The sequence below is a fragment of the Bos indicus genome, chromosome 19, assembly GCF_029378745.1.
Source record: "Bos indicus isolate NIAB-ARS_2022 breed Sahiwal x Tharparkar chromosome 19, NIAB-ARS_B.indTharparkar_mat_pri_1.0, whole genome shotgun sequence".
NCBI lineage: Eukaryota > Metazoa > Chordata > Mammalia > Artiodactyla > Bovidae > Bos > Bos indicus.
The window spans coordinates 38075077-38097602 of NC_091778.1; the positions used below are offsets into that span (position 1 = coordinate 38075077).

The window sequence follows — 22526 nt, forward strand, 5'->3', positions numbered from 1 at the left end:
AATAACACTAAATAAATGTTTGAAAAAATAAAACATCCTTAATCTCACTGCTGCTATAGAGCTATTTTTATTGTTTGCATATTGCCTTCCAATTTTTCTCCACATGCATACATTTTATTATATGTACACATTTTGCATAGATGCACTCATTGCTTACATGAAATTCCATATTTTTTACACATTCTTAATATCTCCTTGTTTCTCTGTAGTCCTCGTAATCATAATTGTAATTGCTGTGTAATGTTGTAATGTGGCCCTGTGACATAACGTGCTCTGTTTGGGATTATTGAGGTTCTTTTAAGTCAGATAATGATGCAGTGAGTGTCTGCATGCATCTTAGCTCTCCCTGTTTTTATTTCTACCTCTTCTACATTGATTTTTTTTTCCCCAAAGACTTGTCCAAATTTAAAGTGTCACCATCCTTGTGGGAGGATACCAATTTTAAGATGTTCCCAGAACTGAGTGTTATCACTTAATAAAATCTTGCAAGTTTAGTTAAAAAAAAGAAAGAAAAGTGCACCTCAAATGTGCTTTTCATTTTATTTCTAGTTAGGATGGACTTCAGTCTTCATGTGTTTATTTACTAGTCCTGTTTCCTCTTCCATGAAATCCCGTGCATTACTCATTTCTCTACTGAGGTCTTGATGATTTTCTTTTTAAGTTTGAAAGACGGAGAGACAGATGCTTTGTCTGAGCCACATTCAGCTATTGAGTCCATGTTATTGAGAAAGGAGAACACTTGCTTCATAATGATTTATCTGGTAGTTTCTCCTCACTCTCTCTGGCTTCTCTATTATCTCTAGTGGTAAAGTCTTTGTCAAGTATGCATGCTATTGAGAAAGAGAATGAGATTATGAACAGAATGTGTAGATGACATGGGTAAAAGCAGTGAGGAAGCAGGTTATGTCTTTCCTCAGCAAGAACTGAGGAGCAACTTTAAAAGCTGTAGTCACTCTTGCCCACTACAGAAACTTTGAAGATGGCTTACAGACACTATTTTCCTGATTACCTAGGAGAAATTGAGTCCCAGAAGAAAAAAAAAATTCACAAGCCAGTCAATTTCAGGAAGATGCAAAATGATCCTGCATTATGCCATTTGTAAACTAAGGGTCATTTCATTTGTTGGGAGATGTTTTCCCCAGAATAGGGGCTAGGAATGGGTTTCTCTGAGTCACTTACATATGCTTAGTCAATCTCCCTTGTGACTAATTGTCCCCAAATGTGAATCAACTGCCAGGGTGAGGGATGCAAGCTACAACTAGGAAAATAATTTCTCTATTTAAGGTAAATCAGCACATACATGGTCCAGACTCACAACCTTGGATGTCTTAGTCTTGCTCTAACCAACTGACGTTACTGATCCAACCCAATCTCAGGGGTGAAGGATGATTTTCTTACTAGTTTGGAAATTACCTGGAGATGAGTGGGCATCTGGTCATTTTCTTTCCTGCCTAGCCTTGCCGGTAGATGTCACTACACCAGAGCATATTCTCCAAAGATAGGCTCAGAAGGAAAGAGAGGGCTTCAGAAAGGCCCAATCCAACCATCTTGACCCTATTCTCCCATGGCTTCCATTAATAACTCTGGAAAACTATCAGAAATATGTATATACATGGCTCCAGACAGTACTAAAGCCTGAACTCAGAAGGCCAAGACCTCAGGTTCTGGGCAGAGTCAGAGATCTTATCCAGAGGCCTTCCCCAGATGGGGTGGGGCACACAGCTGCTGTAGGAAGGGTGGCAAGACCATTTCAATGGGGGTGTGCATGTGATACACTTATCAGGGAACAAGAGCCGTAGTCTTGGGGCTCTTCCAAATGTCACTGTAGAGTAGATACCTCAAGCAAAGCACTCCACCCACCCTCCACCCTTGCCCCTCTGTCCACACTGACAGGGGCCATCCCTTGCCTGAGGGTTGCCAGGCTGGGGCTGGTTCATCAGCTTTGGGCCTTCAGAGGGCCAGCCAGACATGTAGCCACACCCTGCCAGGAAACTGGGAAAGTTCCTAATAGTTCGTAAAAGTTCCTAATAGTCATTACTGTTCTCCTTCAAGACAAATATAAGTAGCATTAATAATCCAGGGAAATGAGCTATTCTATAAAGACTTTGGTTCCATAGTCTTCTGTAGGATAAAACTGAAATTCTTACCTGGCCTGACTATATTCTCCAAAGATAGGCCTGGAAGGAAAGAGAGGGCTTCAAAAAGGCCTAGTCCAACTATCATGACCTTCCCTGCATTATCTGCCCTCTGGTTAATTCTCCAGCCTATTCCATACAACCTCATTCTCTGTGTTTTAACCTCATTGACCCTCCTGCCCTGGTTCCTTCCACCTCAGGACCTTTGCACATACTCTTTACGCTGACTGGAAATTTCTTCCCTCATTTTCTTCTTCACCTCTTTCTACTAATCCTTCAGATCTAAAGTCAAATGTCATTTCCTCAGGGAACTATTTCCCCAAAGCTTCTAGATTAGACCAAAGCCCTCATTTCTATACTGTTACAGTACCCTGCATTTTTCTTCATACCAGTTGTCTCAGTTTATAATTATATATCTATTTGTATGTCTGTTTAATCTAGATCCTTTGCCTTCTGTCCTCCCAATGCATACCCTAAAGGTTTCATGAAAGCAGTGTCCATTTTACTTACCACTGCATTCTCAGCACCTAGGAAGGTACATAGCACTTAACAGGCACTTAGCAACTATTGGATGTATGAAAAAAATGGCAGTAATAATAATAAATGAAGGAAGTTAGAAAACATAACATTACTCTTGTACCCGCATGCATATAGCATTTGTAGATGTGTCTATATAGTATCTAATTATAGTCACTCAATTCCTAAGACATATCAGAGTCCAAAGAAACTTCTAAATTGGTCAAGAGGAAAGTGGAAGTTACCATATGAGGCAAAATCTTAAACGCTGTGGAAAGATGGAGGCTGAGGCTCTGATCCATCCATGTGAAACTATAAAGGAGATAAGTACAGATTTATTTACTAAATCCCCAAAATCAGTGCAAAGGAAAATTTTTTGAAAACTAGACTATGGACTCCCCAGAGAAGAGACTGTGTGTTATTTATCTCTATATCCCCAGCACCTAGCATGATGTCTGGCACATAGTAGGAGCTCAAGAAACGTATGTTGAACTATTTTGTTGAAGCTTGAAAGAGGTAGACGTGGGTCTGGGGATAAAGTAGAATACAGTTTTTCACTTGGGAAATCTCAGAGGCAGAAAAGTATGAATAGGGTCAAGAAGGGCTCCTTTACATGTATGGACAATAGCTATACAATAGATTGTTTCAGGGACATTAGGGCTATTCAGGGCCCATCCCTTGACCTTTTGAGATCATCCTTATGAAGGGCAATTACTATGCACTCCCACAAAATGCATCGTCTCTCCACCAGCAGGGACCAAACTCTAAGCTATATAAAGCATTGATCTCACCCTGCCTAACACTGTTATCTCCAGTGCCCTCCAGACTCTTGGGCACATGCCCTGTTGGTTCCATGGGCATATTCTACTCTGGTTTTCACCAAAGAAGGGAAAAACCCAGAAGATGATGCCCTTCAAACAGAAATAAAAATGGCTGCATCTCTCAGGGCAACCAGAGCCTGGGGCTGGTATTCCTGAGCCCACAGCAGGGAGGCCATTAGCCACAGTCCCAAGAATCCTTGCAAGCAGCATCCCTGGCATTTAGCCTTCCATCCCTGGCACTTAACCTCAGGCCCCTTAAGTGGGGACATTTCAAACAGTTTTTCTTAGAACCATGGAGGGTTCAAAAGAATTCTTGCACATTAAAAAAATAAATCCTCCAAAAACAGCTATTGAGCTGCTCGACCTCACTTATTTCTTCCCTCTCCCAGCAGTGTGTGGCTTAAAGTAAAGGTTGCGGACTTGGTTGTATGTTCATTAGCCTTGTTCCAGCCAGCTCTGCTGGTCTCATCCTATCTGGTACCAGCAGGGTAAGGGCTGTGTCTTTCAAAGATGGGCCTGAAGGCATAGGCATCACAAAAATAATTTGACTCTTGTCAGTGATACGCTGATGTGTTATGGAAACTAGTCCCAGGGGCTTGTCGCCTCTGACTTCCCTCCTCCCCTTACAGCAGCCTATAAATCACTGAGTATTAATATTGTCTGGAGGACCCTTCTCTCCCCACCCCTACTCTGGGGCTCCCCAGCAGGCAGAAGGCTGCAAACTAAGCAGGGAGAAAACAAGAATGGGCAGCAGGCAGGGGTGCCCATCATTTATCAACCAAATGCAGTGGTTGGTGGCTCTCTCCAGCAGTGCTCTGGCAGGCTGAGCAGGCAGTGCAGCCGTGTTTTCTGTCAAGATGGAGAGCACAGTCCAGCAAGAGTTCCCCTTATTTGGCTGCCCCAGCCCAGAAGTAGGGAGTCAAGGCATGAGTCCTTTTCTTTTTTTTTTGGTTTTGGTGGGTTCAGAATTAAAACACACTTTTGGTCCTGGATAGATTCTTACCTCTTTCCCACTCTCTTCTGCCAAGTCTTCCGTGGGGCCTCCTCTGGTAGCTTCTCTTTTGACCCCACGAAGAGCTTTCTCACTTTACTTGGCACATTACAGAAGTTTCTTAAGAGTCCCAGTTCCAGAGCTCTGGCCGGCTTTCTTAAAGGGCAGCACCACCCTCCTCCTCCTTTGATCGTCTCTGGTTTCTCCTTAATGGAAATCCCCCAGCTTCCCCATCTCTCTCTCTTTCTCTAAGGTAGGGAAAACTTGGAGAAAGGAAGTGCATTTAGTCCACTGAACAAGAGACATGCTTTTGTCAAGAAGTTCCAAAAAATGTTCCAACTCCCTCACCAAGAACAGCTGGAACCTGCCAGAATCACCTCCATAATTTCTGAGCATTGCTTCTCTGCAATATAAACAAAGTCAGAGTTCTAAGGAGTTTAGGACCCAGGGAAGTGACTGGGAGGCAGGGAAGTGGATTATAGCATGACCAATCTGGACTGTCTTCCTAACTCTGACCTTCAATTTCTGGATAAGGAGTGGACCTCCAGGTCTGCATCCCTCTGACTTAGTCCTTTGAGCCCCTCCGTAATGGTTATAGACATAGTCTTTGAAGGCAGATGGACCTGTCTTCTCTAGCTGCATACCCTTCAATACACTTCTTAACCTTTCTGAGTCTCAGTTTTCTCACCTGTGAACTGGGGATAGTTATGTCTACTTATAGGATATAATAACTGTGACTAAGAGTTAAATAATATTATGTGGGCAAATTACTTAGCCTATAGGAAGCTCCCAGTAAGTAGAAGTGGTATTCTTCTATGTCTTTTGGCCAGGGCACATGGCCTATAGCATCCTGAGTATATTGCTTTCTTCCTGGGGCCTTGATGTTAGTGTCTCCTCAGGTGGCACAAGCTTCGTGGGCATTCTGAGGAACACAGACTCACCACTGATTCAGAGATCCCAGGATTTCTAACCTATTTGGGGAAGAAATCAAAATTTGGTGTATATAGCCAAAAAATTGACAGGGTTGAGATCTAGAATCTGGCTTGACATTCTAGGCAAACACCAGTAGATCAGAGAATTGGATGGAGCTTCCAGGGAAGGTACCAACTTGTGTGATGCTATCAGACTGTCATGGAAGAAGCCAGACCAAGGAAAATACACACTATTTTGTAGACTACCAGGCCTTTGCCTAAGTTGAATGGAAGCAGGGGTTACAGAGGCCACTGGTGGAATGTACTGGAACATTCCAGGCCCTTCTGCTGCACAACATCACCCCTTGAGCTTACAGCCATCAGGGTCTTCCAGGAAGAATTGGGTACAAGGACCTCCCCCTCCACCATGCACAGCAAGAAATCACCTGCTCTGAAAGAAGCATTATTCTAAGTGCTACCAAGTTACTGAGTGTGGGGAGTGTCAGTACAGTCTTTTGGGAGTTTTTCACCAGATAGAGAGACCCGGCTGCTAAGGCCATTTTATTGAGCGAGGTGCATCTTGTGGAAAAGATCTGCTGCATATAGGATACCCATAGGAAAAGCCAGGAAGAGGCACCTAATCAATCAGGGCTTAAGAGCTGGATGAGATATAACTTCATTTTTCAGTAAGAAACAGATACAATGAAGCTAATGAAACTCAAGAGTCAGAGCCCCTCACTTGCACAGAACCCTTCCAAGTCCTTATTCCTAATTCTATAATTATTTTACTATTTAACTTGAGGAAGCCTCAAGTGGTATGAGCCTTAGACTTCACAGAACCTGAAGCCTTCCCTGCTTTTAGTCTGCAGGACTTTTAGCCTCAACCTACAGGAGTGATCATAAACAGTTGGAAAAACAAATATGTAAATAATCAACTTTGCCCCAACATTGCCAGATGCAGTGGCATGCCCTAGTAACTGACAAGAAATAACAGAGCAAATGTGTTCCTTTGCTTGGAACTGGGGAGAAAGGGGACTTCCTTGGTGGCTCAGTGGATAAGAATCCGCTTGCCAGTGTAAGGGATATGGGTTCGATCCCTGGTCGGGGAAGATTCCACATGCCTCGGGGCAACTAAGCCCATGTGCCACAACTACTGAGCCTGGGCTCTAGGGCCCTCTAGCCGCAACTCCCAAGCCCACATGCTGCTACTACTGAAGCCCGCAGGCCTAGAACCTGTGCTCCACGATGAAAAGCCAACACAGTGAGATGCATGCTCCACAATGAAAAGGAGCCCCAGCTCGCCGAAACCCAGAGCAACTAAAGCTTGTGCGAAGCAACAAAGATCCAGCACAACCAAAAGTAAGTTAATTAATTTAAAAAAAATAATTGGGGAGAAAGGACAAACATATAAAATGACAGAAGAGGAATTATGAAGCTACTCATGCTGCTAAGTAAGCATGGGCCAAATAATGGGCCAAACACCTAAGTCCTGGAGGCATCATTACTGTCTTGCAGGATTAGCTGAGGAGTGCTTGCAGGAAGTGAGGTCTGATTGGAAGTTGATGATGAAGACGGTAGACAGGGCAGCTTGGTGTGCTGCAGTCCATGAGGTTGCAAAGAGTCGGACATGACTGAGCGACTGAACTGAACTGAGGGGGAATATCATCTCCAAAGCACAAAAGATAAAACTGCGGACACATCTGTAGTGATATTTTACAGTTATCTATTACAAAAGCCTTTTAGATAATATTCTTGGCTCTGAAAATAATTTCTGAGCCTATGTCCTAGGTCTGAAGGAAATCAAACTACAGCTCAACTTTCACATCACTTGTCTCTTCTGTTACATTTATAGTATCTTTGAACTGGATTTTATGGTACTTGATTCTTCATTTGGTACATGGTGTGAGGGTAAGGGAGAGGATTAGATGTGAAATTAGATGAAGAATGTTTAGAGTATTGTAGCTTATTTGCCCAGGGGTCATTGTATTTTTGAGGCTGACCTGGATAAGGTAAATGGGAACAATGGTGGGGAAGAGAGAAGTCTAAAGTGGTGTGAAATGAATAGGTCTTTTGGTCTATACACAGTCTTCTAAGGATATACACAACCAGCATTTCCTCTCCAGAGACTGATCTCTAAAGGACCTGGGAGAGTCATATGTGGGGGATGCAAACTGTTCCCACCAAGGTGCTGCTCTAAAAAGATGGTCCCTCAAGGTACCCATAATCACATGACACTGCAGAACTAAAGTTTAATTTGCTTTTTGTGAAGCAATATCTGCATGCTGGTCATAGTGCTGGATGTAGTCATTAGACTGAGGACCAAGACATGCCTGTTCTCCTCAAGAAACTTCAATATTTTAGTGAGGAGGACACTTAAGAAGAATGCTAACCTGGATATTTCATAAGTCAAAGAACCAAATCTTTTGTGTCTCACAGTGACCTTTTAGGGATATCATCAGTTCAGTTCAGTAGCTCAGTTGTGTCCAACTCTTTGTGACCCCATGAATCTCAGCACGCCAGGCCTCCCTGTCCATCATCAACTCCTGGAGTTCACCCAAATTTATGTGCATCGAGTCGGTGATGCCATCCAGCCATATCATCCTCTGTCGTCCCCTTCTCCTCCTGCCCCCAATCCCTCCCAACTTCAGGGTCTTTTCCAATGAGTCAACTCTTTGCATGAGGCGGCCAAAGTTTTCGAGTTTCAGCCTCAGCATCAGTCCTTCCAATGAATACCTAGGACTGGTCTCCTTCAGGATAGACTGGTTGGATCTCCTTGCAGTCCAAGGGACTCTCAAGAGTCTTCTCCAACACCACAGTTCAAAAGCGTCAATTCTTCGGTGCCCAGCTTTCTTCACAGTCCAACTCTTACATCCATACATGACCACTGGAAAAACCATAGCCTTGACTCGATGGATCTTTGTTGGCAAAGTAATATCTCTGATTTTTAATATGCTATCTAGGTTGGCCATAACTTTCCTTCCAAGGAGTAAGCATTTTTTAATTTCATGGCTGCAGTCACCATCTTCAGTAATTTTGGAGCTCCCAAAAATAAAGTCTGACACTGTTTCCCCATCTATTTCCCATAAAGTAATGGGACCAGATGCCATGATCTTCGTTTTCTGAATGTTGAGCTTTAAGCCAACTTTTTCACTCTCCACTTTCACTTTCATCAAGAGGCTTTTTAATTCCTCTATACTTTCTGCCATAAGGGTGGTGTCATCTGCATATCTGAGGTTATTGATATTTCTCCTGGCAATCTTGATTCCAGCTTGTGTTTCTTCCAGTCCAGCATTTCTCATGATGTACTCTGCATATATAAGTTAAATAAGCAGGGTGACATTATACAGCCTTGACGTACTCCTTTTCCTATTTGGAACCAGTCTGTTGTTTCATGTCCAGTTCTAACTGTTGCTTCCTGACCTGCATACAGATTTCTCAAGAGGCAGGTCAGAGGGTCTGGTATTCCATCTCTTTCAGAATTTTCCACAGTTTATTGTGATCCACACAGTCAAAGGCTTTGGCATAGTCAATAAAGCAGAAATAGATGTTTTTCTGGAACTCTCTTGCTTTTTCCATGATCCAGCGGATGTTGGCAATTTGATCTCTGGTTCCTCTGCCTTTTCTAAAACCAGTTTGAACATCTGGAAGTTCACGGTTCACGTATTGCTGAAGACTGGCTTGGAGAATTTTGAGCATTACTTTACTAGCGTGTGAGATGAGTGCAATTGTGCGGTAGTTTGAGCATTCTTTGGCATTGCTTTTCTTTGGGATTAGAATGAAAACTGACCTTTTCCAGTCCTGTGGCCACTGCTGAGTTTTCCAAATTTGCTGGCACATGGATATCATAGGGGTAGGTATATCTTTTTCATGAAATGTTCCCTTAAAAGATTAGCAGGGTCTGACACACATTACCTAAATCAAATCCCTTATGATTATACAGTGGAAGTGAGAAATAGATTTAAGGGACTAGATCTGATAGAGTGCCTGATGAACTATGGACTGAGGTTCGTGACATTGTACAGGAGACAGGGATCAAGACCATCCCCATGGAAAAGAAATGCAAAAAAGCAAAATGGCTGTCTGGGGAGGCCTTACAAATAGCTGTGAAAAGAAGAGAAGCAAAAAGCAAAGGAGAAAAGGAAAGATATAAGCATCTGAATGCAGAGTTCCAAAGAATAGCGAGAAGAGATAAGAAAGCCTTCCTCAACGATCAATGCAAAGAAATAGAGGAAAACAACAGAATGGGAAAGACTAGAGATCTCTTCAAGAAAATTAGAGATACCAAGGGAACATTTCATGCAAAGATGGGCTCGATAAAGGACAGAAATGGTATGGACCTAACAGAAGCAGAAGATATTAAGAAGAGGTGGCAAGAATACACAGAAGAACTGTACAAAAAAGATCTTCACGACCCAGATAATCACGACGGTGTGATCACTGACCTAGAGCCAGACATCCTGGAATGTGAAGTCAGGTGGGCCTTAGAAAGCATCACTACGAACAAAGCTAGTGGAGGTGATGGAATTCCTGTGGAGCTATTTCAAATCCTGAAAGATGATGCTGTGAAAGTGCTGCACTCAATATGCCAGCAAATCTGGAAAACTCAGCAGTGGCCACAGGACTGGAAAAGGTCAGTTTTCATTCTAATCCCAAAGAAAGGCAATGCCAAAGAATGCTCAAACTACTACACAATTGCACTCATCTCACACGCTAGTAAAGTAATGCTCAAAATTCTCCAAGCCAGGCTTCAGCAATATGTGAACCGTGAACTTCCTGATGTTCAAGCTGGTTTTAGAAAAGGCAGAGGAACCAGAGATCAAATTGCCAACATCCTCTGGATCATGGAAAAAGCAAGAGAGTTCCAGAAAAACATCTATTTCTGCTTTATTGACTATGCCAAAGCCTTTGACTGTGTGGATCACAATAAACTGTGGAAAATTCTGAAAGAGATGGGAATACCAGACCACCTGATCTGCCTCTTGAGAAATCTGTATGCAGGTCAGGAAGCAACAGTTAGAACTGGACATGAAACAACAGACTGGTTCCAAATAGGAAAAGGAGTACGTCAAGGCTGTATAATGTCACCCTGCTTATTTATATGCAGAGTACATCATGAGAAATGCTGGACTGGAAGAAACACAAGCTGGAATCAAGATTGCCGGAAGAAATATCAATAACCTCAGATATGCAGATGACACCACCTTTATGGCAGAAAGTGAAGAGGAACTAAAAAGCCTCTTGATGAAAGTGAAAGTGGAGAGTGAAAAAGTTGGCTTAAAGCTCAACATTCAGAAAATGAAGATCATGGCATCCGGTCCCATCACTTCATGGGAAATAGATGGGGAAACAGTGGAAACAGTGTCAGACTTTATTTTTTGGGGCTCCAAAATCACTGCAGATGGTGACTGCAGCCATGAAATTAAAAGACGCTTACTCCTTGGAAGGAAAGTTATGACCAACCTAGATAGCATATTCAAAAGCAGAGACATTACTTTGCCAACAAAGGTCCATCTAGTCAAGGCTATGGTTTTTCCTGTGGTCACGTATGGATGTGAGAGTTGGACTGTGAAGAAGGCTGAGCGCCGAAGAATTGATGCTTTTGAACTGTGGTGTTGGAGAAGACTCTTGAGAGTCCCTTGGACTGCAAGGAGATCCAACCAGTCCATTCTGCAGGAGATCAGCCCTGGGATTTCTTTGGAAGGAATGATGCTAAAGCTGAAACTCCAGTACTTTGGCCACGTCATGCGAAGAGTTGACTCATTGGAAAAAGACTCTGATGCTGGGACGGTTTGAGGGTAGGAGGAGAAGGGGACGACAGAGGATGAGATGGCTGGATGGCATCACTGACTCAATGGATGTGAGTCTGGGTAACTCCGGGAGTTGGTGAGGGACAGGGAGGCCTGGCGTGCTGTGATACATGAGGTCGCAAAGAATCGGACACGACTGAGCGACTGAACTGAACTGAACTGACACACATCAGGGATCTCTCATCCATAAACATACATAAATCCTTTTTTAAAAGCAGCTTGATTGAGGCATAAATCATATACCATAAAATTCACTTAGTATACGTGTATAATTCTATGATTTTTTAAAGTTTATAGAGTTGTGCAACCATCAGCATATTCCAGTTTTGGATCATTTCCATCACCCCCAAAAGTTCCACTGTGCCTGTTTGCAGATAATCCCTGCTTCTACTCTCAGCTGGAGGCAACCTCTGATCTGTTTTCTCTATAAATTTGCCTTTTCTAGATAGTTCACATAAATGGAATCATATAATATGTGGTCTTTTGTATCTGGCTCCTTTTACTTAGCATATTGTTTTTAAGGTCCATCCACATTGTAACATATATCAGTAGTTTATTCCCTTTTATTTCTGAACAGTATTCTCTATAAATTCTTTTGGAAGTTATTTATGTTTTGAGGTAACACTGACCAGGATGCAGGAGCCCTGGTCTTCTGTCCTGCCTCTTATTTGCCAACTGACCTCTACCAAGTCCTTCCCTTGTCTTGAAACCCACTTCTCCATTTGTAAAATGAAGGGACTAGACTGATCATACACAGTCTCTAATGGGTCTTTGTACTTTTCATGGAGCGCCACTAGGTCCTGTATACCAAAATTTTGATGTCTCATTTACCCATTTTGATGTCACATTTACCCTTTACCTATGGGTCAGGACGATCCCCTGGAGAAGGGAATGGCTACCCAATCCAGTATTCTTTGCCTGGAGAGTTCCAGAGGACCCTGAACTGTCCATGGGGGTCACAAAGAGTTGGACAAGACTGAGTGACTAACACTTTGACTTTTTTTTTTTTTTAATTCTGAAATGTAACAAATCCTTTATTGTTAAGGATGAGGAAACTTCAGTTTTAAAACGCTGCAGTTTAGCAAGAAAAGTTGATTCCCACTGAGAGGAAAAGAAGAGTTAAGGAGTGAACATTACCCAGTCTGAGAGATGGAGACTGAACAAGTGAGAGAACTAAGCAGAAGACAGAAAGTGGTGGGCCGCAGCAAGGGACAAAGTGTGTCAGGCAGAGCCCCGAAGGTCAAAATCCAGGCCACAGTTATCCTGGGAGTAATAGGGCAGGGATGCAGGAAAGGGAGGCCCCCAGAGTGGGAGAGATGTTGAGGGCTAGCCCCCCTCCCTACTCTGTTCCCATAACCTCATTCATTCCCTCAACACTCCTTCTCAATCCCTCTAAGGCTGCTCTGCTCCTTCAGCTCTGACCCCATTTCCTCAGGATCTCGTTCCCTGAGGAACCAGGCCTGACATTTCAGACAGAGGCTGAGGGAATGAGGTAGGTCAGAAAAAGACACTGTGTTTCTGCGTCATTTTATTTTTTGCCTTTATTACTTTGGAACCCAGGGGCCAAAGATGTAAGTACTTATACATTTACCAGGAAGTTCAGAGATAGTCCCAGGTACCAAGGAATATCAAGACTTCTCTAATCTTTGCTGAACAATTGCTCCTGAGTATCAGATTCTAGAGAATAAAAATGGTGATTTGAAATTTCCATTCTTGTTGGTTATTGTGGCATAAATGTACAGGGTAAAGGATCAAGGTGCCCCAGAAGTAGGGCCAGACGGCACCTTCAGAACTGGAAAGCTTCTCTTGACTATGACAACCCAACCTTCTCTTAATTCAGTAGCTAATGGATCCTACAGATCCTCTGATCTAGCAATCTCCAAAGCCTTTCATCCTTGGTAGCCCTTCAGACATCTGCAGCTTTTAAGACCCCAGGCCTTATAGGGACTACTTGGGAAAGGGCTATACCTCTGACCCCATACTTGTAGGAAAAATAATTTGAGTCCTCATTTATTTGTGACAGCTGTGGACATCCCAAGAGCAGGCTAGGATCAAGAGGCTGAGCATTTGCTGTTGGAACCTTCTGAGGAAAATAATTCTCCCATAGATGAAAAATAATTTATTGATATACTTGGTGTATGTAATCCTCCACTTTTTTTAAAATTTAAATTTATTTATTTTAATTGGAGGCTAATTACTTTACATAATCCTCCACTTTTGATGTTTTTGAGTGCCTGCAACCAACCTCCCTGAAAGCAGCACCCAGAACATGTCTCTAGACCACTTCTGCTTACAGGCTCCAAGGCCTGCTGGGTTATGAACTCCAGAATAGGAAGTATGTCTCTGAATATTATTGTCAATAATATTGACATTCCATAGTGCCTAGCTCTGTGTCTGGCACATAGTGGTCATTCCAATAAATTTGTGACAAGCAAATTAATTGGTAACAATCATGTTGATAAAGGTGACAGAGAGACAATGAAAAGGTTTTCTTGAAGCTAGAAGATGCTTTTAAGGCAACCTCCCCTTGGCAGCACGCACTCTCCCCCAAACCCTGGCTGCTTCTTCCTTTTTAAAAGAATGTTTTTTTTAATTTGGCTATGTGGGGTCATAGTTGCAGCATGCAGGTTCTTTAGTTGAAGCACATGGGATCGAGTTCCCTGGCCAGGGATTGAACCCAGGCCCCCTGCATTGGGAGCATGGAGTCTTAGTCACTGGACCACCAGGGAAGTCGTAAACTCTGGCTTCTTTAATTAGAGGAAACAGATAGGAGTTGATCTTCAGATGAGGTCTTTATCCTCCCATCATGTCCATGCCAGGAGAAGCAACCAGTGATAGAGAAGGGAATGAGAGACAGCTGCTTGGGCATGATACCTGGGGTAAGGAGAGGACAGGGATCTCCTCTGCACGCCTGTCTTCACATTCCTCCAGCTGGGCCATCTTAGTGTCTTTAGCCAGCTTATCAAGAAGGAACACGACTCTCTGGATTCAGAAGATCCAGTTCTTCAGCTGCTGTGCCACCTCCACCAACTCTTCTGCCACTGTCTAGGGCCTCTATTCTTGGTACTTTGGCTTTAAAATGAAATTTAAACTCCATATCCTTGAGACTGCCCTCTTCTATCCCAGGGAAGAATGCCACTGCCCAATAATATGGCATTTTCTCTTTAGAACAACTCTATCAGGTTGATAAAGCACAGTTGATTCTGGCTCAGAGAAAGGAAGTCATTTGTCCAAAGTATTTCAAGATTCCTCACTCCGGGCTTTTACCTGTAACACACACCATATGGCCCAACCAGTAAAAATCACACATCATCTTCTAAGACTGCCTGAGAATTTACATGTTGTGTCCTAAAATGGACAAAGTTGTCAGGCAAGAATAGATTTTAAGAGGCCAACTGGCCCACACTTTGGCTATCAGGCAAGTTAATTGTCCAGAAGTTTAGTGTGTGTTGAGAAAATACTTGAATCTGAAGTCAAAAGACCTAAGATGTTTGTCCTGGGTCTGCCATTTATTAAGTGGACAATCTTGGGCAAGTCATCTAAGCCTCTGGGACTTAGCTTTCTGTAAAATAGGGACAATAATATTTTCATTTTCTACCTATTGTACATATAATAGTCTACCTATTACGCACTTGTGAAAATTAAATGAGATGGTGTATGTGAAAGCTATGAAGTACAAGACAAGTGTTAATTTTAACATCTCAGCCAAACTGTATCTTTGGAGACTCTTTATGTAAAATGTAAATAGTAATCCTTTTTTGTTTATAAGAAAGTTTTATAATAACAGAGATTAGGAGTTCATCTCTGGAGTCAGGCTGCCTGAGTAACCTTGGGCAGTAAGCAATCTTGCTTCTTTCAGAAGCCTCCATGAAGAGGAGATAATACCCATCTCATAGGTATGCTCATGAGAATTAAATGAGGCAATGTATGCATGGTACTTAGGATATACCTGTTATGGAGAAAGAAACTCTGTGAATGTTAGCTGCTACTATTACTGATTTTATTAATGAAAGTGTGCCATAATGAGGCAGTGTAGTCTATTAAGATCTGATAGAGATCTGAGTCAAGAATCAAAAAGATTCACCTTTTTGGACCTCAGTTTCTCTACCTGCACCATAATAAAAATCATGGTTTCCTTTTTCCAGATTTTCATGGGGATTAAAAAAACATACATGAAGACTTTGAACTAATTGGAATGTTATAAATTGTAAGATTTTTTTTTAATTGAGTTATTTATTAAGACTAAATTTTTATCAGTTCATCAATTTTTGTTCATTCCTATCTGCCTTTGGTAAAGTTGTCCACTTCATAGAAAAGGAGTACATCATCTCCCTGTCAGTAAAAAAGATTTCAAATATCATCTTAAAGTACATTTTACAAATCTGCAAGAATATACTCTTTGCAAAGAAAAATTTTCTTTAGGGTGTTCCATATCCTCAATTTGTTTTCTGTACATAGGCTGATTTTAATATTAACCCAACTCTTGAATTTCCACTTTGGGTATTATCTGCTTTCAATATTTAATCCCCAAAATGACCTCTCAATGCCTTGCAGCGTGCTTCCAGATTACCTCCTTTTTTCTGATTATTAATAGTTAGTATGGCTTCAGGGAATACTTTCATTTTAACATTAAACTGGGAAAAAACAGAAATAGAAAGATAAATCTGTAGCAAGATCAAAAATAGATATCATGGCTAAATATAAATCTGGAGGGAATTATCTAATTATTTGGATGGTCCCTTATCACAGACAATCTAGGATTGATTGCCTTTCACTTTTTCCACATAAGAGAACAAAATGGTTAATGAATACCAAGAGTAATAATTTTTTTCTTTTGAAGAGAATAATTTTAAGCAGTAACTTAAATGCTTCTTCCCCTCAAACGTCTCATGTATATATTATAGCATGTGATTTTCACAAGGGCGTGCATTCTCTTTGTGGCCCATTCAGGTTCATTTTGACTTGTAGGTCAGAGAGCAATGAGCTGGGAAGACCAGGATTTGGTTATGGAGTCACTGTGTAGATTTGCTCAACTTTCTCAGTTACTTTGTTCTTTCCACTCTGCTGAACAGACTTGGAATGGACAACTCTGCTCCTTTTCAGTCTCAGTTTAATTTACAAGCTAGCAGCTGCGTTTTTAGGTTGGACCAACACCAAGTAAGGACTTAGATATGTGAAGAAAGACAAATGTGGTGCCACATGAGGCACAGTAGCTATTAAGTTCACGGATATAATGCAAATCGCATGCAAATATTATGCAAACTTTTCATTAATTTGTAGAAATTTACTTTAGAGCTTGCAAGCAACATTGAGATCCTATGAGGATTTTAAACTGTTTTTAGGTTAAACCAAAAGTAATGCTTTTTGAAGTTATTGCTTTCTTCATACTTACCGGGACTCAATTGCTGAAAGTTTGACACTCCTCCCAGCTCCCCAAGATGATTTCACTACTGCTTTATTCCATCTTACACCCGGCCTCGGCCCCGGCCCCGGCCCCGCCCCCACTTTGCTTGACGTCACGTGACATAGTATTTGCATACTACCTGGGACTGGGTGTGACGCTCCCCTTTTCTGCATCTTGTCATTGGCGGTACCGGAGAACCAGCCCCCTTCCGGACGGACCAATCAGCGAACTCTCGGACGTGGGGCAGCAGGCGGAGGTGGGATGGAGGTGGGGTCTTGGGGTTGGATCGCTAGGCATATTAACCAATCATCCTCTGGTAGAGGAAGATCAAGCCGCGGATTGGTTGGGAGGAGGGGTCTGGGGATCCGTAGGCCAATGAGGGCTCTGGGCTGAGGGGGCCGGTCGCCGCCCCGTAGGGCAGATAAGCAGCTGCAGCGGGGGTTGGGGGCTGTGTGGGGCTCGCTGTGGGTCCGAGGCGGGCGAGCGGTCCGGCGGGAGGGCGATGGCGGGGGCCGCAGCAGGCGGCAGAGGCGGAGGTGCCTGGGGGCCGGGTCGCGGAGGGGCCGGGGGGCTCCGGCGGGGCTGCTCTCCTCCAGTCCCTGCCGGCTCCCCCCGGGCTGGTCTGCAGCCGCTCAGGGCCACCGTCCCCTTCCAGCTGCAGCAGCCGCACCAGCGCCGGGACGGGGGTGGCCGCGCAGGTGAGCCGGGCCTGGAGTGCGTGCCGCTGAGGGAGCCGTTGGCGGGGGTGGGGGGGGGGGGTGGTGGTTCGCGTGTCGGGGGGAGGGGTAGGGGGAAAAGTGTAAGGGGGAAGTGGAATAGGGGCGAAGGAAGAGAAAGGGGGTCGCGGAGAGTCTGCGAGGACGGAAGGAGCGAGAGCGAGGAGCGGTGAAAGCGGAGTGCACCGCCGGGACATAGTGCAGGGGAGTCGGGCCGGGAGGTGAGGGGAAGGTCCTGGCAGATGGAGGCTGGCTTTGGGGGCGTAACCGAAATGTGGGCAGGGATGTGGTGTGGGGGTGAATGGAAGATGCACGGGTGGCAGCGAGGTGTGAGGCGCGTGATGGGGGCGCCCTATGCAGGGATTGCACTGGAGCGGGGAGCCGGTGGGCGTTGGATATCTGCACGCTGAGGGGGAGGGGCATGGAGAGAGCCCCGTGGAGCCATGTGTTAGTTCTCCAACTTGAGTTTGGCCCCAGCATCCCGTTCTGCAGCTCTGGAGTTCCTTTTCCCACCACTTCATATGCGCTTCGCTTTATGGCACCTCCTGGAGCTTGTTTCTTCTAAGCCATTGGAATAAGTTTAACGGCTTCTACCACCATACAAACGCTCCGCTCCTACTCCCTACGTTCCTGTTGGTATGGCCCAAAAGTTGTATGTTCCCAGATCACAAACCTGCTTAATATGGTTGTCTCATTCCAACCATCGCGCGCGCGTGTGTGTGGAGGTGTAGGATCTGGGTAGTTTGCCCACTGCCTTTCCGTTCTCTCCCCACCAATGCTGTTTTGTCCTGAGCTTGTCGGTCAACGTGGCAGTGGGGTGAGGGCTACAATCAAGTACAGTGTAGCAAATACTCCCACTTTTTCAACAGCACCAAAAAGATGTCTTAATAGCAGCTTAACGTGGTGGATGTGGTTGGCAAAGAGCAAGCTTAACCTTGCTTTCACACTCAAAGTTGTAATGGATCCCCTGCAAATGCAGGCAGTTAGGAATGGGAGAAGGAACCTACTTGCATGAGGAGGTTGGCCATAAGTTGAAAGTGAGGCTTATATTTGATTCACACCAGATGTGAAAAGATCATTGCACACTTCCAAAGCCTCAGGGTCTACCAAATGTACAAAAGTCATAGTCCCTGCCATCTGATGGTTAATGACATTCTCTAAACCAGAGTTTCTCAGGCTTTTTGTGATTACTAAGCTTAGTTCCAGCCCCTCCTGAAAGTGTAGTTGCTACGGTGCCTTCCTAGGTAGGAATGGGATTAAGAGGGTCTCTGAACTAGAAAGTCTTCGTCTGTCTGGACTTCACTGTAAATGTTAGCATTGCATCTTGGAACACAGAAACTTGGTCAAATCTGGTAGCAAGATGGTAACCAACTAGTACAAGTATGCCTAGAATCTGACGATGTAGAGCAAGGCAATGCCCAGACAAACTCAGGCCTATCGTGAACTGCTCTAAAGCAAACCACAAGAGTACAAACCTGTTGGTTTTGTTTGTGCCTCCTTAGAGTCAGGGAAGTTAGTAGAACAGCAAGCACCAGAACCTAGTCACTTTTAGTGGACATCAGCAGAAAGCCTGCCTGTGTAGTAGTTGGAAAGCTGGTAACAGTTATATTTTAAGAGCAGTTATGTTGTGTTTACTATAGAACTAACATTAAAAGGACAAACACTGCTGGATACTGTGGAAAGAAGAGTGTAGCTTTGGATGACTGAGTTCTTTACGTGGCCAGTTCCTTTTTTTAGGACCAGGTACCCTAAGATACTGGTAAAAAACATAGGAGGCTAGAGCTCTGCATGATTTGTTGGATTATTTAAGACAGATTGAGTGATTAATTGCTTATAGATTGGGCTGAAGGATTGTTTCTCCTCCACCTATTAGTATCCCAGAGGCACTACTAATTAGGCACTTACTTGGTCTGTAGTGGGATTATTTGTAGGTTTGCAGTGAAGCGGGAGAGAGGAAAGTGCAGCCTGAGCCTGTGGACTTATTTGTGACCAAACATTAAAGGAATGTCCCTGGCCTTTGGTTTGGGAGTGCATCAGGTCTTCTGCATATTAACTTTTACCTTTATGTGTGTTCAGATTTTTTCCATTCCTCGGCCTTGAGAAGTGGCAGAAGTGGTTTCCTCTGGGCCCGAAGGGTGTATGTGATAGAAGGAAATGCTTAGTGGTCATAAACCCTTAAGAGAATGGCTTTGGATGCCAGAGTTACCTGGGTATCAAATCCAGGTTTTATTTTTTACTAGCTGAGTGGCCTAGAAGAAGTTAAGTAACTTCTGTGCCTCAATTTCCTCATCTGTAGAGTATGAATAATAATACCTACATCGTAAGAATCAAATGACTCAATAGCTGTAAAGTGCTTAGAACAGTGCCTGGCAAGTAGAAGGTACTCTGCAGTGTTTGCTGCTGCTTATATTGTTATTTTCTCCACCCAGCCAAGGTGAGAGCCTGTTGGCCAGAGCACGTTGCCTTTTCAGGCTTCAAAGAGCAAACCCATATTGGTCTGAAACCAGTACTGCGGGTTTCAGAATTTCAGGGCCTCTCCTTACACTTTTATTCACTCATCCTTTAAAATGGGCTTTCTAAAGAGGGCTCTGAAACCCAGCTTTAAAAAAACGTGAGCTGGAACTGAGTCTCAGAAACAATTGTGTCGTCACTGTTTCTGTTTCCCATCTCAAAGTGATGTACTGCTCAGGGCTGTGCAATTATCTCTCCACCACACACCCTGTTGTGTTCTTGACACGATATCTCAGATGTTGTTGTTTATTTTATTCATTTATTTATTTATTTTTGGCTGTGCTGGATCTTCAGTCCTGTCTGTGCTTTTCTGTAGTTGCAGCAAATGGCTATTCTCTAGTTGCAGTGTTACTTCTCTTGTGGGAGCATGGGCTCTACGATGTGCAGGCTTCAGTAGTCACGGGTCGTGGCCTCAGAGGTTGCAGCTCCCAGGCTCTAGAGCACAGGCTCAATAGTTGTGATGCATGGGTTTAGTTGCTCCGGTGGCATGTGGGATCTTCCCAGATCAGGGTTCCAACCCGTGTCTCCTGGTAGGAGGATTCTTTACCACTGAGCCACTGGGGAAGTCCTAGATGTGTTTTAAAAGAGGAGGTGTTAAGGATTTACCTTCTGTGGCCATTCATCCTTAAGGGATGTCTTCATAAAGTGAAGACGCCTGGGCTTTTATGAGCCTGGGCAGGGGGTGTGGAAGGCAGAAGAGTGGAGAGAAAAATGAAGATCAACTCTTAAGAAGCTAAGAGCTCCTAGTAGGTAGCAGAAACCCAGGAGAAATATCTTACTGCAGTTTCTCCTTTAATTAAATTCTTGTTTGTGTCTTATGTCAATTGGAGTCTGCTGACTTTTAAGTTCTTCTAGGACAGACTGATGTTGAACAAAATGGGGCTAGGAGGTAAACTGTTCTGGGCCCCAGTCTTACCTATTCTGTCTCTGTCTCCATGTCCTGAAAATGAAGCTAATGTTCAATTGAGGTTTGCAAATTCTTCCCTAGAAGACCAGCCCCACGGGCCAGCTGGGTGCCGGGGGAGCCAAATGCTGCCTCCGAATCTCCTCTGCGCACTAGATTCTTCTTAAACCAAGGCTTGGCATTATGGCCGGCAGACCAAATCCAGCCTTCTGCCTGGTTTTGTAGATAAAGGTTTATTGGAATACGGCCATGCTCCTTCATTTATGTATTGTCTGTGGCTGTTTTGCACATTGGCAAAATTTGAGAAGTTTTGCACAGTGATAGAGTTGAGTAGTTTTGATAGAGACCAAATAGCCACAAAACCTAAAGTATTTACTATGTGAACTTTTCAGGAAACAAACAAAAAAAATAGCCTACCCCTTGTCTTCCACAATGTTCCTGACCAATATTACTGTGTAAAGACGAGTTTCAAATGTATGTAGTATATACCTCTGCAGAAAATCCTAAGGGAGCAAAGAAAACTCAAGCCTGTATCCCCACTCATATTTTAGGGAAAAAGAAAGGGACATTGTCAATGTCTAGTCAGTTCTCAATCTTTATAGAAGATCAGCACATGTAAACCCAGGCTATTCACCCCAACCCTTGTCAGGTGACGTGTTCAGTAGATAAAACTAGTTTGGATTTACATAAAAGCTTAACTGTTACACAAATTTGCATCTCTTCCCTTCTTACCCTCCTTCCAAAGCTAACAACCCACAGTTGCAGTGAACACATTTCAAAGTCAGATGGAAATTACTTTCGGCTTATCTCCTGTTTTGGATTCTTCTCCTTACCTTTTATTTTTCTGAACAGATCATTGAGAGGTGGCATAGTCATCGTTGCCCTCAGATACTGACTTCCCCACAGGGACATAGAGGCAAATGTCCATCAGGTTTTCCACGATGGCCGTCTCAGTGAATGTAAAGCAGCATTGTTATTAGCAGTGCTATTGGTAATTATTAAACTCTCTTTCCCTGCCATGCTTTTGTAAACTTCGTCCTTAGGGATGGGTGTTTGGAGAGGTATGGAACAATAAAGGAGGTTGCTTATTAGCGACCCTCATCAGACCATGGTCCTTTTGGACCTTGGTGTTAGAAACAGCCTGGAGATTAGAATAGAGTGTAACTTTTCTATGCCACAGAGCCATCTGCCTATAAAGAAGCTTGGGGCTGCAGTTAAAATCCTTTAAGAGCTACAATTGTCCTTTAAAAACCTGTGATTGAAGCAGCTTCTGTTTGGGAGGCATTAAACATGAAGCACTTCCCAGCCTGACACTGCTAGCTTGCTTTTGACAGCTTTGCTAGCATGAGGCACATGGTCAGCAAAATGCACTGTTGAAGTATCTGACTCTTAAATGTTATCACCAGTGATGGCATCCTTGAAATTGGGGGCCACAATTCCTAACTACTTATCCTTTTGGTACCCAGAGAAGCATGGGTCCATGTGTTATTCAGTATTTTGTACAGCAAAGGATTATCCATATGGGAAGCTCTCCACTTAGGTAACATAGAGTGAGGATTTTTCAAACTATTTGAGGTCAGTGGAGAAAGGCTGAGAACAATGGTGGGGTGTGGCAGTAAGAGGACATTGTTCTTTCTGGTTCCAGATATAGACTATCGTCTAGAAAATTTGAGGCAGGATTGCAAAATGTTCATAGTTGTGTTGGCAATATGAGTGTTGCCAGAGTGGTTGGTGGCTTTAGTAGTCCAAGAACACTTCACCTACATTTTCTGCCAGTTTACAATGAATGATGTGATGGGCACCAAGGCCA

General features: G+C 43.6%; 1 protein-coding gene and 1 long non-coding RNA gene across 3 annotated transcripts in view; one reads left to right on the forward strand and one right to left on the reverse strand.

Annotated features, from left to right (window-relative positions):
* Nucleotides 1-98: 98 nt before the first annotated feature.
* LOC109574505 (uncharacterized) lies at nucleotides 99-16689 on the reverse strand. The gene is made up of 3 exons (XR_002183100.2): nucleotides 16574-16689; nucleotides 4476-4726; nucleotides 99-830 (listed from the first exon to the last, which is right to left on the reverse strand). It is a non-coding gene; the product is annotated as an uncharacterized lncRNA (long non-coding RNA).
* A 355-nt stretch (nucleotides 16690-17044) lies between these two features.
* FAM117A (family with sequence similarity 117 member A) overlaps nucleotides 17045-22526 on the forward strand; it is a 42361-nt gene continuing 36879 nt past the window's right edge. The window contains exon 1 of one of the 2 annotated variants that reach the window (XM_070773301.1): nucleotides 17045-17283. In XM_070773301.1, the coding sequence (XP_070629402.1) occupies nucleotides 17088-17283 (196 nt within the window). In that variant the 5' untranslated portion in view covers nucleotides 17045-17087. The remainder of the gene's footprint in view (nucleotides 17284-22526) is intronic. The other variant, XM_070773302.1, reaches the window with a different exon arrangement.